This window comes from Ursus maritimus, unplaced genomic scaffold, assembly GCF_017311325.1.
Source record: "Ursus maritimus isolate PB19 unplaced genomic scaffold, ASM1731132v1 scaffold_27, whole genome shotgun sequence".
Taxonomy (NCBI): domain Eukaryota; kingdom Metazoa; phylum Chordata; class Mammalia; order Carnivora; family Ursidae; genus Ursus; species Ursus maritimus.
In genome coordinates this window covers 14048343-14062984 of record NW_024425230.1, presented here as the reverse complement: position 1 = coordinate 14062984, position 14642 = coordinate 14048343, and the positions used below count along the sequence as shown (strand labels likewise).

General features: G+C 37.1%; 1 protein-coding gene across 5 annotated transcripts in view; it reads left to right on the top strand.

Annotated features, from left to right (window-relative positions):
* MCTP2 (multiple C2 and transmembrane domain containing 2) overlaps window positions 1–14642 on the top strand; it is a 237448-nt gene that overhangs the window by 206404 nt on the left and 16402 nt on the right. For 4 of the 5 annotated variants that reach the window (XR_005838054.1, XM_040642742.1, XM_040642743.1 and 1 more), the window contains one exon: window positions 8739–8848. The exons of the other annotated variant lie outside the window; for it this stretch is intronic. Coding sequence is in view for 3 of the 4 variants with exons in the window: in XM_040642742.1 (XP_040498676.1) it covers window positions 8739–8848 (110 nt within the window). In the remaining variant the exon portion in view is untranslated. The remainder of the gene's footprint in view (window positions 1–8738; window positions 8849–14642) is intronic. 5 annotated transcript variants of the gene reach the window in all.

Below are 14642 nucleotides of genomic sequence, written 5' to 3'. Positions count from 1 at the left end.
TTTGTTGGCTTTACTACCTTTTGAAGTCATCCAGAAATGTTACTAATCTGACCTTTTGGACCATTATTCATCCCAGTAGTATCTGGCTCACTAATATTCCTAGTACTTGTGTATTTTCTTTGTGATTTCTACCGTCAGGATTATACGTGGTGTATTATTCCCAAATACTGTGAAATATGGTATGCCAAACTAGAAATTAGATGGATTGTCTATCCTTCTATTAGTTTATGTGCACTGTCCAACAGAATACAGTCAGAGGCTCTGGTTTTGTGGACTATACTGAGTCTAGATGTTTAATTTCTCATTGCCTAAAATGTTTATATCATGGTAATGTAGAATACATTGGGCATTGTATCTCCATTATCCACAAGTCATTGTTTTTCTGAGGATAGTGTTCCTCTTGTCTTTCTTAATGAAACCCCCTCTATTCCCTGGTGGTTGGCCCTAAATCCCGATTATCCAGTGAGTTTACAAGGTAATTGATAGGTGAAGACCCCTCTTTTTTCCGCAAGGGAAAAGTAATAATTTAAAGTAAGTAATAAAGGACACAAAAGTAATAATATAAAACAAGATTATTTTGAATATAAGCTAAATAATTATATTTATAAAAATATTATTAGTAAAGGGTTTATAATTTACATCCTGTTTCTATGTGCTTTAGCTCATCCAGTACTCAGACCATTAAATTTGATACTATTTCCCCATCTATAAATTAAGAGAAATTAACTAGGTAGGATCGTAGCAAAACTCAAATCCAGTTCTTCTGACCTAAATCAGATTTATCTTGGACCATGCCACACTGTCATGAAGGAACCATGTCATTAATTTATCGGTTCATTTTTCTGCATTGTTAAGTATTTATGGAGTGTTTTCTCCCTCTCTAGGCCTCTGTAGGTACAAAGATTCAAACTATAAACATGGTCCTCTAAGTAATCAGAGTATAGTGTGGTTGCTACTTTTGTTGAAATTTGTACACTAGGTTGGGCAGTGAAGAGGAAGTGTGTGTGTGTGTGTGAATCAGGAACTCTGAAGGAGGTGATGTTGGAGCTGAGTCTTAGGGTAATAAGAATTGTTGCACTGCTCGATCGCATTAATGTTCTATCTTGCACCCCTCTCACTCCCCTACTCAAAGAAAACTAAAGGACACACACAGTAAAATCCGCAACTGCAGCTCATTGTGTGTCTACTTACAGTAGTTACAGAGAACTACCTCCAGTACTTACAGAAAACCACTAGCCCTGTTTGCCTTGGGGGGAAGCAGTGGGCACGCATGCCTCTGTCAGTCGGCTCAGAGAAACCAATGTTCCTGAGGTCTAAATGCCAAATAATTATTGTAGACTGTTTCCAGTTTTTCATTTGTGTTTTATCAACATCATCTTCTTGATGTTGTTCATTCTTTCACGTTTTTCAGCCCTTCCCTGTAATACCAGATGAGATTCTTGTTGCAAGCCAAGAAAACATGTTGGTAAATACCAGTCAGCGTGGAGGCGCTTTCTGTAATGAACAGAACAGTTTAAAAACCACTTAGAAATGATATTGATTGAAAATCTGGTCTGTTTTATATTTATTTCTCTAAGCAAAAGTATACTTGAGACGGAAGTGTGCTTCTGAAAAAGTACAGAATTTTACCCCCATTGTAAGAGCATACGCCGTGTTGACCGTGTGTATGGGCCTGCGCATGCGTAGGTGAAAGCACACGGGCGCATGCGCACACCCCCCACATCTCAGGGGAAGAAGTCCTACAGACCTTCCCCAGTGCAGTAAGCCAGGCTTCGCAAAGAACTTATTTTAATCTCATCTATCAGAAATATTGCTTCTTATTCTTTGTTATGACAGATCCTGAGGTTTTGGGTTTGTTGTTGTTGTGTGTTTTCCATGCTAAATTCCACTCAATCTATTTCTGGCATTTATAATTCTTCAAGTTTTCAAATTATAGGCTTTTAATACTCTGTAGGATAAAACAGACCAAACATACTCCCATTGAAAGTCCAAAGTTATATTTTTGTGTCTTTGCTCTAGAGGGCCAAAATGATTGGAAAGATCTTGAGACAGAATTTTGCATTGATCCCCTTCGGGAATGCTTCCCATCCTGTGACAAATACTACTCAAGTTTTAAACACGTCGAAAAGGATTTTTTCTGACATGGTCTATTTTCAGGACTGTCCCCCCGGTTTTGCTTAGGTACTTAATAGAGAAATGAGGATTTTTCCTAAATCATAACATGTGGGAAAGATTTAAAGTAACATACTGATTATATAATTAATTCTGAGTTGTAAATTCATTTTGATGGTGTGAATTCTCTCCCAGAGGCTCCAAGCTGGTTTATTACACCTCCAGTGCCTTAGTCATTGGAGCCGTGGGGGTGGCAATAAGACCTGAAGAAGGATGGATTTGCCTCCTGATTTATTTTTGGTTTTGCTTATAAAGAAAGCACATGATTTGTTCTTAATTCGACTGCTTTACAAACTTAGCCAAAAGACTCGGGTTTATTTTTCTCGCATTTTATAAATGAACGGACAATGAAGAAAACGGTGATCTTGTTGCATCCGTCTCTATATAATAACATATATTTTTAGGTTGTAGAGATGGCATTTGTCATCATTATTCTTACAAGGAGTTCCAGTTTTTCTTTATGGTATATCAGAAAACAAAGGAACCTAATGAAACTGGAATTCTGTATCTGAAAAGTTCCACGCTCTCATCTCTTCCATTATATTGTGATCCAGGCTTTATCATGAAGTGGACCTTAAATCACGTGAATTGACTTATACGCCCCGCTGGTTTTTCAAGTTTGTAATAAGAAGTAACATCCATTCTTTCTCAAATGTAAGGCTCTGAGAGTGTGGTGCGTGGTTGGTCACAATTTTTTTGTGCATTTGTTTAATCACACCAGTGGCCACCAGTCTTCCACTCTTTTTATTACACATTTCCCTCTATAAATCAGAAGCCTCCTATGTTAAGGAAACACACAAGCAATGTGATAACAGTTCTGTCTTTCTGAATGGATCTGTTACTCTTCCCAGGCAATTTGGTAGCGGCAGCAGATGTAATGTTGTGTTTGCTAAACTGTTATCACCACATTCCGTGGTTCAATCTGAGACGTGTAAATAAAGCCAGCATGATGCAGATAAAACTGCCAGATGATCTTTCGTACAGCTCAGGGCAACATGAGTAGACTTGTCTTGGAAGATCATTGCTTTCGAAGCTTAAATTAACCCCAGTATTCTCTCAACTAGATCGAAGGTTATTCATTCTTTTATCTCTTTGCATTCTCGAAAGGAAGGGACTTATGTTTATGAAGTGCCTAGATATCTTTACATATCTTATGATACGAACGATATTTAATTCTTCAAACACTCAGTCGGGAAAGGATTAGGCTCTCCCTTTTCCCAGATAGCAAAATCAGGATTCAGAATGGGTAAAGAATTTGCCATGACCACAAAAACTGGTAGAAGACAAGACAGAGTTGAACCCAGTTCTCTCTGCCCCCTAGCCTGTTATTTACACAATGTGTAGGCCTGGGTAGAGTTGGTAAGTCTCATGGTTGATTGGTCTGTTTGTTTTTCTGGTTAGCTTTTCACGTGTTGGTGCAAACAATCCCCGGTTACCCCAGCTCTTAAATATAAGAGTGGAAAGAAATGTTTCGGAAATATTTTCAAAAGGCATCCTTTAGCATACACTCTCGTGAGTATTGGGCAAAATAATGCTGGAAAGAAAGAGCAGGTGGCAATATGTAACTGAATGAGGTATCTCAAAATTATATATTTGATGGTATGGAAAGAGACAGAACAGAAACCCATAGATATCAAAGAAGCAAATGCCAAAAAGAACAAGTGTGAGCTGAATGCCTGCCTTGTGAAATGTCCACTAGACATTTAAGGGGCTTTTTTTTTTTTTTTAAGGGACTCCTTATAATGGAGATACACTTACTCTAGAGTTCTGGACTGGAATCCTATGCCACATTGTCCCTATTTGCCCAGAAAATTTCCATTTACTGCTTCCTCCCCATTTTGTTTAAATACTAGGTATTGTAGTTAATATTTCCATTCAGATACACTGGGATGAGTTGCTTAGGCTTGCCATTTGTGCCTTCTGTTTCTGCTGTGGTTTTTACTAGCAGCCTGGGGTTGCATGTGCAGTGACCAGAGATCTCACTGATACCAGGTTAAATCCAACCAACAATCAGGGATAACCCATCTATTTTCCTGACACTTTTCAGGGGCTAAGCCACTAAAACCTAGCTTTAAAAGAAAGCTTTTGGATGGTCACTGACAAAAGAAAGTACTCTCAGATGCGTTCACACTTCTTGTCTCAAGTGGTGATGGAGAAGTCTTTGATGCTCCCCACCCCCCACCCCCAGTGAGTCACGTGGCATACCAGCCTGTTGGGGCATGGCTATTGCCAAATCTGTGCGATGCATAAAGGCTCCAGACTGCCAGTTCTAGTTGGGTTAGTGGAAAAGATGAAAAATTGTAGGGTGAGTATATGTTAAATATATGCAGAATTTAAACAGTCCTATGGATAAGAGAATAAAAGGTAGTCAGAACACTTTTACTATAATGTTTTGTTTCACTCATTCCAATGAGTAAATCTGCACTTACTTTTTTTTTTTTTTGCTGTTTGATAAAGCTTTCTCAATGAGTAAATAATAAAGTCAGAGTTCATGTTTAAGAAGTAATCAAGTACGATATTCTATTTGTCAAGATAACTATTGATGAGCTAACTGACAGATGTGTGTGTACAGTTTTTGCCTGTCCCCTGGGGCCATGGTCATATCATCTTAAGTTGCAAATCTGCTAAAGAGCCTTCAACAGTTAGGAGTTACTGTAAGAAGACCGTTTCTGGAAACGTGCTTTTATTTACATAGCTGAAAAGTTGTGTTTACATATCCGTCTGTGGAGTATGACTTTTCTTTTAGATCAAATGACTATTCTGCATTTGTTCTGATTTTCCATTGCAAGGTTTCATTGTACATGTATGAGAAAGGTATGAGCAAGGTAGCTGTGAATATGTTGACTCCAATAGCACCAACATATGACAAATCTTGGGCAGAGTCAAATGGTGGCATCGAGCGATTCAAACAGAATATCAAATAAGTTAATTCTAAAATTATTTTGATTTTTTTCAACCAATATATGGAACCAAAACAAAGCTTTTCTAGTTAGTTTTACAAATGCCAGTGTAAAGTGAGTCGAAACATTTAACATTGGGGATTATTTAATTTTGTACGGATAGTATAAACACAAACTTTGATGGAGGACAGCATCATGGCTAATAAGATACTCTCACTAAATGAAGGCATCTATGAGGCAGAAATGTACTTGGTTTTGGCCACAGTGCCCCGATTATCCATGATTGTGTACAGATGAATGATAATGCTCTATTGATTGAATTAGAAGCTGTCCTGTCCACACTTATAAATATCTTATATATACAGTAGCAAAGACAAAGTTTTTGTGACAAAGAGATTTCAAATATAAACAATGCACTTTAGTGTGGCAATGTGTACTCTGTTTTTTGCTTCTGGTCATCAATTTGAGTTTAGGAATGTCTGAACATTTGAAGAGCTCTTAGTCAACTTAAACATTTCCCAGAGCTATTGAATGCTTGTGAAAAAAGAAATCTCCAAAGTTTTTGTTGCATTTGGGTCATAATCATTTGGAAATTTTTAATCAGAATCTTCAATGACTGAAATGCTAAGTAACTTTATCTTTGAAAGCTTTTAGTGAGTGGAAGTGAATGTTAACAGAACTGGCAAAAAAGACACTGCATTTTTTTTTCACAAAAACAAGAAATATTTAGCACAAAGTAAACTATGAGGTCAAATGCTGTGCACGGTTCAATATTTAATTTTGAAGTTACCCTTTGAGATATCTCAATTTGTGGAAAAAACTTTTGACTTTTAATGGAATAAATATCTATTTTACCTAAGAATGGAAGGAAATTGAGAAGCCATTTATTTATAAGCATGAATTGTGTGAAACATTCAAAGGAATTACACATACAACTTACTTGAAGTTTTGTCCTCAAAAAATGTATGAGAGAGAACGTTCTTATGAATGGATACAAAAATGCAGTGCCTTTGAAAATATTTGGGCTAAAATATATATGGATCTCAACATTTAAAAATTAAAATTGATAATAATTTTCTCCATGTAACACATTTTTTTGGGTGTGAGATTTCAAGGTACTTCAGTGCCTGTAGAGAGAATATTTTCATAATTAAAATTATGATCCACAGTAGAGTCAATTAAAGGTGTCAATTTAATGACTATTAAGTGCAACTCTGAAGATGATTAAGAACAATTTTCTGAAATATATATAAAAAGATGGTATTAAAAAGTACATTCTTTTGAAAAGTACCCTGACCTGGGATTATAAACACATATATAACTAGGAAACCAGTTAAAATATGTGAATCTGTAGCACAAATAATCATTCTTTATGTATCATTTAAAAATGTCCAGATAACATAAATAACTTATTTATATGTTATATTTCATTTTAATATACATAAAATATGCTTTAAAATTGTTTTGAAGTAATGTATTTATAAAAATAAAATGAAATAATTATGTGGATCCACTAATATGAAATCAAGTTGATAGTTGATAAATATTTCAAAAATTATATAATTCTGGTTACTTTTACTCTTCAAAGTGTAGGGATTTCGTTGATAAATTACTATCTTGTTAGCCTAGATATGGTGGGACTTTTAGCCTTGTCTTTGAATATTAAATATGCAAACTAAAACATCAAATTCATTAAAAAGTAAAAGGACATTGAGACAATCATTTATTATTTTAGTTTACTAACTAGTACTTTCTTTACAACCAGACCCTGGGCATTTGGGTGTTTCTTTGGAGGGGAACACACACACACACACACACACACACACACACACACACACAGTCAGTCAGTAGAACTAGGACGTTTTTATGAACTTGAGCCACATGGAAATTTGAGTCATTTTCCAAGAAATTGTTTTGACCTAAAGTCTATGCTGCTGAAAAGAGGAAGCTACTTTTGCCCTTTGGGTCAAATTCCCTGGTGCTTTCAAATCCTCCTTTATAAACATGAATACTTATGTAGCAGACAGAGATGGTTTTCACCATTGTGCCCATTAATAGATGTTGCTGAGCATGAATTAGGTTGCTCTGGTGGCATATCTAATTTTTAAGGCAAGCTGCTTGAAGAATTAGAGAGTAAGGGAAATAAAGAATTTTAAATTGGGGTGAAAAACTACAAATGTCTTGCTAGTTTGATGTAGCAAAAGGACACAATAAGCCTGCCTTCTCCTGCTATACGGAATGCTTGGATTGATTAAGGAGTTCAGCCCAGATGGTAAGAGGTCCTTCAAACCATCCCAGCACCCTTTACTAAAGAGGGACTGGCAGTGGTACGTTCTAACCTCTGCCATCTCTGTGGTCTGTTTCTGCCAAGTAGCTTCATAATCAAGGACAGGTGGGAGAAGGGAGGTTTGTACTTTTTTGACATTTCTGCCATATTGGTGCTTTTACCCACAATCACTAACCAGGTGGTGGATTCTCCTTCCCACTCAAGTTGTGTCCACTTTGGTGGAACAGAGAATGCAAGAGGAGAGTGAAATATTTTCTTCTGCTGCAGAGAAGGTTATTCTTAAAATGCTCTCTTAAATTTAGAAGGTTTTGCTCCATAATTTAGTACAATTCTAACTCAAGTAAAATTCTAGATAGAGGAAAATTTGAGTTTTGGGGTATTATATATTAGATGTAGTGGCTACAATGACCCAGATAGCCAAGAGCTGAGAGGATATGAGCTAAATCCCAGTTCCAGTAGAGTTCCCAGGGAGCTAGATTATGGTATCAGAATAAAAGAAATTGTGTAAAAATACCACTCTTTAGGGAATCATCTTTTCTCCAACATTTGAGTAATTTCTCAATTCTTTTTATAAGCATTAGCTGCCTAACGTGGTAAAACACACTTGAGATTTTCTATAAGCAAAGTAAGGACAATATTCTTAGAAGGCTGAATTCTGTTTCACGTGAAGAATTGGAGGCTGAGGAAGATGAACTTGAATTTGCTTGTACTTCTATGAAGGAAAACCCAGTCAATCATTGAGCATCGTCCAAGGGAGTAACCTGTGTAGGATTCAATCTCCTGAAGTGACTTTGTAGTCTGCCTCCAGGTCCCTCCTCTGTTTCTAAGGTGGTTGCCAAAGGATGACTGAAATGTTCGTCAGACTTGCGGTGGGTTTAAAACATGACTAAAAATGCAACAGAGTTTGACAAAGAAGCCACAGTTCTAGGAAACCTATCACCTGGATTTCCAACATACTGTGTTGTCACCTGCTGGAAACATCTCTGAAGGACTGTAAGAGGACAGGGGTAAGGTGAGCTTGCAGATAACCTTGTGAAGCCAGACAGGAAATCAGGGTCAGCCAAATGGAAGAGGTCACAAGTTCTCTGACAGAAGCAGTAGCTTCCACAGAGAAATGAAGCTCTTGGTTCTGTGGGTTTCCACACATCATCTCCTCATGCTGAGGTACTGACTGAGACAAAATGTGAATGGTTGCATCTGAATGAGTGGCCAACAGTTCTTTGGAGTCAACAAATATTTTAAGTTGTGAAAAATGTGATTCATCACTTGGAGTCACTCTGTTGATAATAACCACGTTATCATAACACGGTATAGTAATTTCTAGAGCAGGACGATAAAAATGAAGTGACTGAGCTAAATCTTGCTTTTATGTTTCCTAGGAATCAGAGAAAAAGGGGTTAATTGAAAGAATCTATATGGTACAAGATATTGTTTCAACTGTTCAAAACATCTTGGAGGAAATAGCTTCTTTTGGAGAAAGAATTAAAAAGTAAGTTCTACGTTTGTGTTGTGTTCGAAGTAGAGCTGCCATCCATTAGGACAGCAGGGGTAGAAGGGTGGGGAGTGCAGGGATCAGTAAATGCATAAACAAAAGAAACAAAAGCTACAGGGTTGGAGCAACCCTATTTCTGTTTGTTGGTTTGTTCTTTGGGCTTGTCAGCTTCACAGTTGGGTAGTGCCTCGGAACCGGGGCGACCATATGGCCAATTCACACCAATTGCCCCAGCATAATATATTTCGCTCTCAAAAGTATCCTTGTTTGGGTGATAAATTATAGATTAAAAAAATTGAGTATCCTATTCAGAAATAAAAAGGGAAGCAACTATGCTCTAAAATTGCCTTTTTCAACTGAGACATGGAACACAGTAAATGCGTTTTTCTCAACTTACCAAAGAGCCGTACATAGCTAGTAGCATCATGGATACAAAGATGTAAAGTTAATTTGTCACATTCATGGGTGCCTGAGGACAGGGGTCAACGAACTTTCTTTATGAGAGGCAGTGAGTAAATATTTTCATCTTTGTGGACCATAACTACTCAACTGTGTTAAGTATAAAAGCAGGCCTCATTGATACCAAAACGAATGCCTGTGTTGTGTGTTCTAACAAAACTTTATTGACAAAAACAGGTGGCAGGCTAGAGCTGACTTAAATCCAACCCATAGCTTGCCACTTCCTACCTTAGGTTATAAAGACTAAATCTCTAATGGAGTCTTAGTTGAGAAAGACTGCTTCTATGATTCATGTTTATTTTGACATCATAAACTCTGTTTAACTTGGTCTTCATTTGATACCAATGAACAGAGCAATTTAAATTTTTTTTCTTTTAATTTTAAACTTATTTCCTACTTCAAATCCAGAATTGTGTCAACTGTGTTGCTCTTTTTAAAGATTCATTGATACTTTTTTTTTTCTTATTTTGTCCATTATGGTTTCTTTAAGTAAAGAAGATAATATTTAGAAATTGCATGGGTAAGGGTGCCTGGGTGGTGCAGTCGGTTAAGTGTCTGACTCTTGGTTTTGGCTCAGGTCATGATCTCAGGGTCATGAGATCGAGCCCCGTGTCGGGCTCCACCTCCCTCCCACTCGTGCTCTCTCTCTCTCTCTAAAATAAATAAATAAATCTTAAAAAAAAAGAAATTGCATGGGTAAAGAAGAGATTAACATTAGTGCTAAAATCCAAGAGAAAGTTTTATATATCAAGATGCAGGGGAATCGGTAAGTTATAATAAACATCAGGAAATATAAATAGCTAATATGGAACTTTGTATGGACACTGATCTTTCTCAGTTCCTTATCAAATCCAGTTGCTCTTATTGTGGCCATTTATTATTGGCATAGTAAACATGTTCATTTTGTTTATAAAATAAGTTATAAATCATCTTTAAACAAATTTGGTAAGTTTTACTGAATTTACATGTTGCCATTCCCATTATCAATGTCTTGGAAGAAAAATTAAACAGCAGGAGGATTTTTGCTTACATATATTGGTGCCTACCTAGATTTCCATATAAATTGACAAATGATTTCTGAAGTTACCCTCGAAATTGTTTAACAAAAACATAAGTGACAATAGGAAATAATCAGATAATGAGGTGGGCGTTATACTTTCTTCATTCACTCATTAACTCTCAGTTCTGAGTGTCAGGCACTGACCTGGTCTAAGAACAAGGAATATTCCATAACACCATGATAATAGCAACATCAACTCATGTCATATGCCAGCTAGACACTGATGTAAACCCTTTACACAAAGTAGTTTCTTCAAGAAGTTGCTGACAGGAATCAGATTAAATGATTCCAGCAAACCTAGGGATTAAGGATTGTTAATATACCCATTTTACAGATGAGGAAATAGAATCACAAAGTGATTCACTCTGTAGCTTAAGGTCACAGAACTAGGAAGCCAAGAAGCTTAGATTTGAACCTGCCCGCACTACCACACTAGAAGGTCATTTTCCTCTAGGGATCTATTTTCCAGTGAGGAGAACAGTAATAAGATAATTAGAAATCAGTTGCACTGATACAAGGTAGAGGTAAGACAGGATATCAGGGGAGGTCTGACCAGCCCAGAAAGGGATTTAGGGGAGAGAAAGACAGACAAGGGACACTTCTGAAGAAGGGATATCTTATCAGCATGTCTGATAATGGGAAGAGATAGTTGGGCAAAGAGTTAATGAATGGGGACTTCAGTAGGCGGGAGACTTGATGCAAAGGTTCAAAGCCCAAGACCACACTAGATACAGGGAGATGGATGTATGGGGTTTAATGTCTGTGTGACATGGATGGTATCGCCAGAGCTTGAAGGTGAGGCAGATCGTACAGCACCCTGAGTGGATGGAAAAGGTCAAGGAAAAAAATTGAATGAGGGCCACTCTGGCAGCAAGAAGGATGAGAGGATGTGGAGCCGGGGCAAGACTGAGGAAGGAAGGCCATGGCGTTTTGTAAAACCGTCTCCATGCTTGAAGGTCTCTAATAGACAAATGTGGCCGTTGTGCGATTGATAATGGTCAAGGAAATGTGTCTGATGAGAGAAGAAGGCAGGGTGATTTAAACAGGCCCCCATCTCTGCAGTGCGTCTGAGGGGCGGCTGTGCCCAGCACAGCTGTGGTGGCCATGTCTGAGACGTCTTTTCAGCCATGAACAGAGTACTGTTCTGCCCAGCTGCAGCACAGGAAGGAAGGCCCATAAGACTCCCCTCCTATTAATTCTTTGGCCATTCATTACCACAGTGACCTTAAAGTTCCTGCTGGGCATTCAAGTGGGATGGCATGTGTAACTCTGTTGGAATTCCATTGTAATGCAGTGTTGACAGACCAGGAAAAGTTTTACCCAACTTCTGGCAACTAGTAAATAAGTAAGCTTACATAAAACTCTTAGAGCAGGGCTTTCCAGTTACTGACCCAGAAGACCCCAATTGTATTGCATTTACACAGAACAAACGATATTTTCTTTTTCTACTCTACTTTCTCTAATTACCTTCTCTAATATTATACAAATTTCGAATGTATGTCTATAACAGGCTACAGTATTTACTGAACACGTAGCATCTATATTATCTCAGACAGAAGGCTGGATGGGTCAGAGAGGGCTGTATTTTATACGTCCCCTCATTATGGAGTGTTACCTTCAACACTTGTATTTTTGAGTGCTGAAGGACATCCCCATGGAGGGGATAATGAGAAACCTAGGACAGGGAAGTCATCCCCGCAAACGTTCCAGAGTCAGGTTTGGAAGGCACATCCATCGGAAGGAGAACTTCTCTAGATGGGAAGAGATGTTGAGAAATACTAAGCACTCAAGATGAGGAAGGAGGTTAAGTGCAGCTTGAATCACGGTGAAGACATGGGGAGTGATAGACTGATTCACCTTCTGTTTATTCTGAGAGTGGTATGTTGGAAGGAACAAAGAAAGAAAGCAGGAAGACCAAAGAGTTGGCCAGACATGAGGTATGAGGAGAAGGTTCACAAGCTAGAGTAAAAACCATGCCTTGTGAACGAAAGCATCATGTGGTGTCCATTACAAAAGAATAATCTATGGGATTATATGATCAGTCATTTCTGTTTCCATGGGTAGAGGAGTCAGAAGACCTTATTTGTCCTAGCCTGAGAAGTGAGGAAAATCAAGATTCCACGGGCATAAAGGTCAACTAGTGGGACACCCAGTCGGGGGAGGAACTGCAGGATGGAGCTGTTATCCCCCTTTACCGGATGTGGTCACAATCATTTCTTGTTTAGTGCTTTGGAGCTTTGAAAACGATATTCTTAGGACATGTTACCGTGTTACTAAGCCTGAATGGTTGAATGAAGGAAGGAGATTCATTGAATTTTTTTTTTTTTGAAAGGTTTGGTTCATTTGTCTCATTACTGTCCAAGTCAAGGATTCCTTTCTTTGGGACTTAGGGAGCTCTCAGGTTAGGAAAATTAGGGAAGTCTGTGAAAATGTTTAACAGAGTATTTGATTTTGAGATGGAAAGGGTTTTTTAACCTTGGGTGTTCTTTGGAAACCAGCACAAGATACTCCATGTTAATGGAGAGAGGGTCTAGTAAGTTCTTGAGTGCTAGAGGAATTAACAGTATAATGTCTTTGAACTAAGTCCTCAGTGTAAACAAGAGTATTAATTTAAATGAGCAAAATGTACCTTTTTACATTTTCTAAAGTGCCTACGGTAGAGGCAATGAGAGTGGGCTCTTGAGCTGACTTTCTGAATTCAGATCCCAGTTCTGTCACTTGTACTGAGAGTAAGTGATTTGGTGCCAATTATTTAATTTTTATGACTCAGAGTCCTCATTTGTAGAATGGGAGTAATAATTATTCCTCCTTCGTAACATTTTTGGAAGAATTAAATGAATTGTGCATATAAAGAGCTCAGACTAGTGGATGGCATGTATTACTCACTTAAGAATATTGACTATTACGAATATTATTTTTGGCAAACTGCCTTTACTTTCTTTTTTCTGTGTCTTAAATTAAAAAAAAAAGTTTTTAAAGTGAATGTCTCCCTTTAAAAAAAAAAACTTTTAAACACTTTCCACTACAACTGTGGGTTGCTGAGGGGGAAACGCAAGAGTTAACTGACTTGGCTGTTGGGAGAGCAAATCTGACAGGGTGTTTGTGAGAGTGTCTGATACACATCTTCATTAGAAATGAAGCACCCAACACTAATACACATGACACATCACACACTTGCACACACAGACAACTATTGAGATCTTTATAAGGATTGCATTAATTGCAAAATAATTGACATCTTGATAAAATTTTAAGTTTTCTAATAATGTCTTCTGTCTTTTTAGGTCATTTTGAATTTATTTCAATATTATTTTAGAGTTTCATGTATAGAAGTTTGACACATTTTTGTGAGATATACTCCTAAGTACTTGATTTGTTTCATGATATTTTAAATGGTATCTTTTTTTCAGATTTCATTTTCTCCTTGTTTGTTGCTAGGATATAGAAGTGAAATTAATTTTCCCACATGGACTTTGTAACTGTAAATTTTGGTGAACTTAGTTATCTTAATTTTTATCTGAAGATTATTATTCTAGATTTTCTATTGCATAAACGTATTATCTAGGAAGAATTTTTTCTTCCTTATTTTCCAGTCTATATACATTTTTCTGTTTTCTTGCTTTATTGTACCAGCTACTAGCTCCAGTAACCATGTTGAAGAGAATTGGTGTTGGTAAACATTCTTTTCTCCTATGTGATATCAGAGAAAAAGCTTTCAACATTTTACTCTAAGAATGATATTTGCTATACGTATTTGTAAATACAATTTATCAGATTAAAGAAATTCCCTTTTATTCTTAGTTTACTAAGAGTTTTTACCCTGAATGTGAGCTTTGTCAAACTTTTTTCCTGCATTCACTGGGATGGTAATTTTTCTCCTTTACTTTTGCTAATGTGGTCTGTTATCGTTTTTGATTTTTACATGTTAAGCCAATTTCCACTTACAGAATAAACCCAGCTTTGACATGTTATACACTCTCTTCATTTATTGCTATTTTATTTACTATGACTTTGCTTAGTATTTTTGCAGCTATCATCATTAATGAGATTTGAACTGTAATCTTCTGTTCCTAAATTCCTTATGGAGAGATTATTCTAGGCTCATACAACATGTGGGGTATTCTCTCTTTATCATTCTCTGGAAGAGTTTGCATAAGTCTGGTGTCATTACTTCAGGATTCAATAGAATTTGCTGGTGAAGCATCTGGGCCTGGAGTTTTATTTTAGGAAAGATTTTAATTGAATATTCCATCCTTGTAAATTATATAGGTG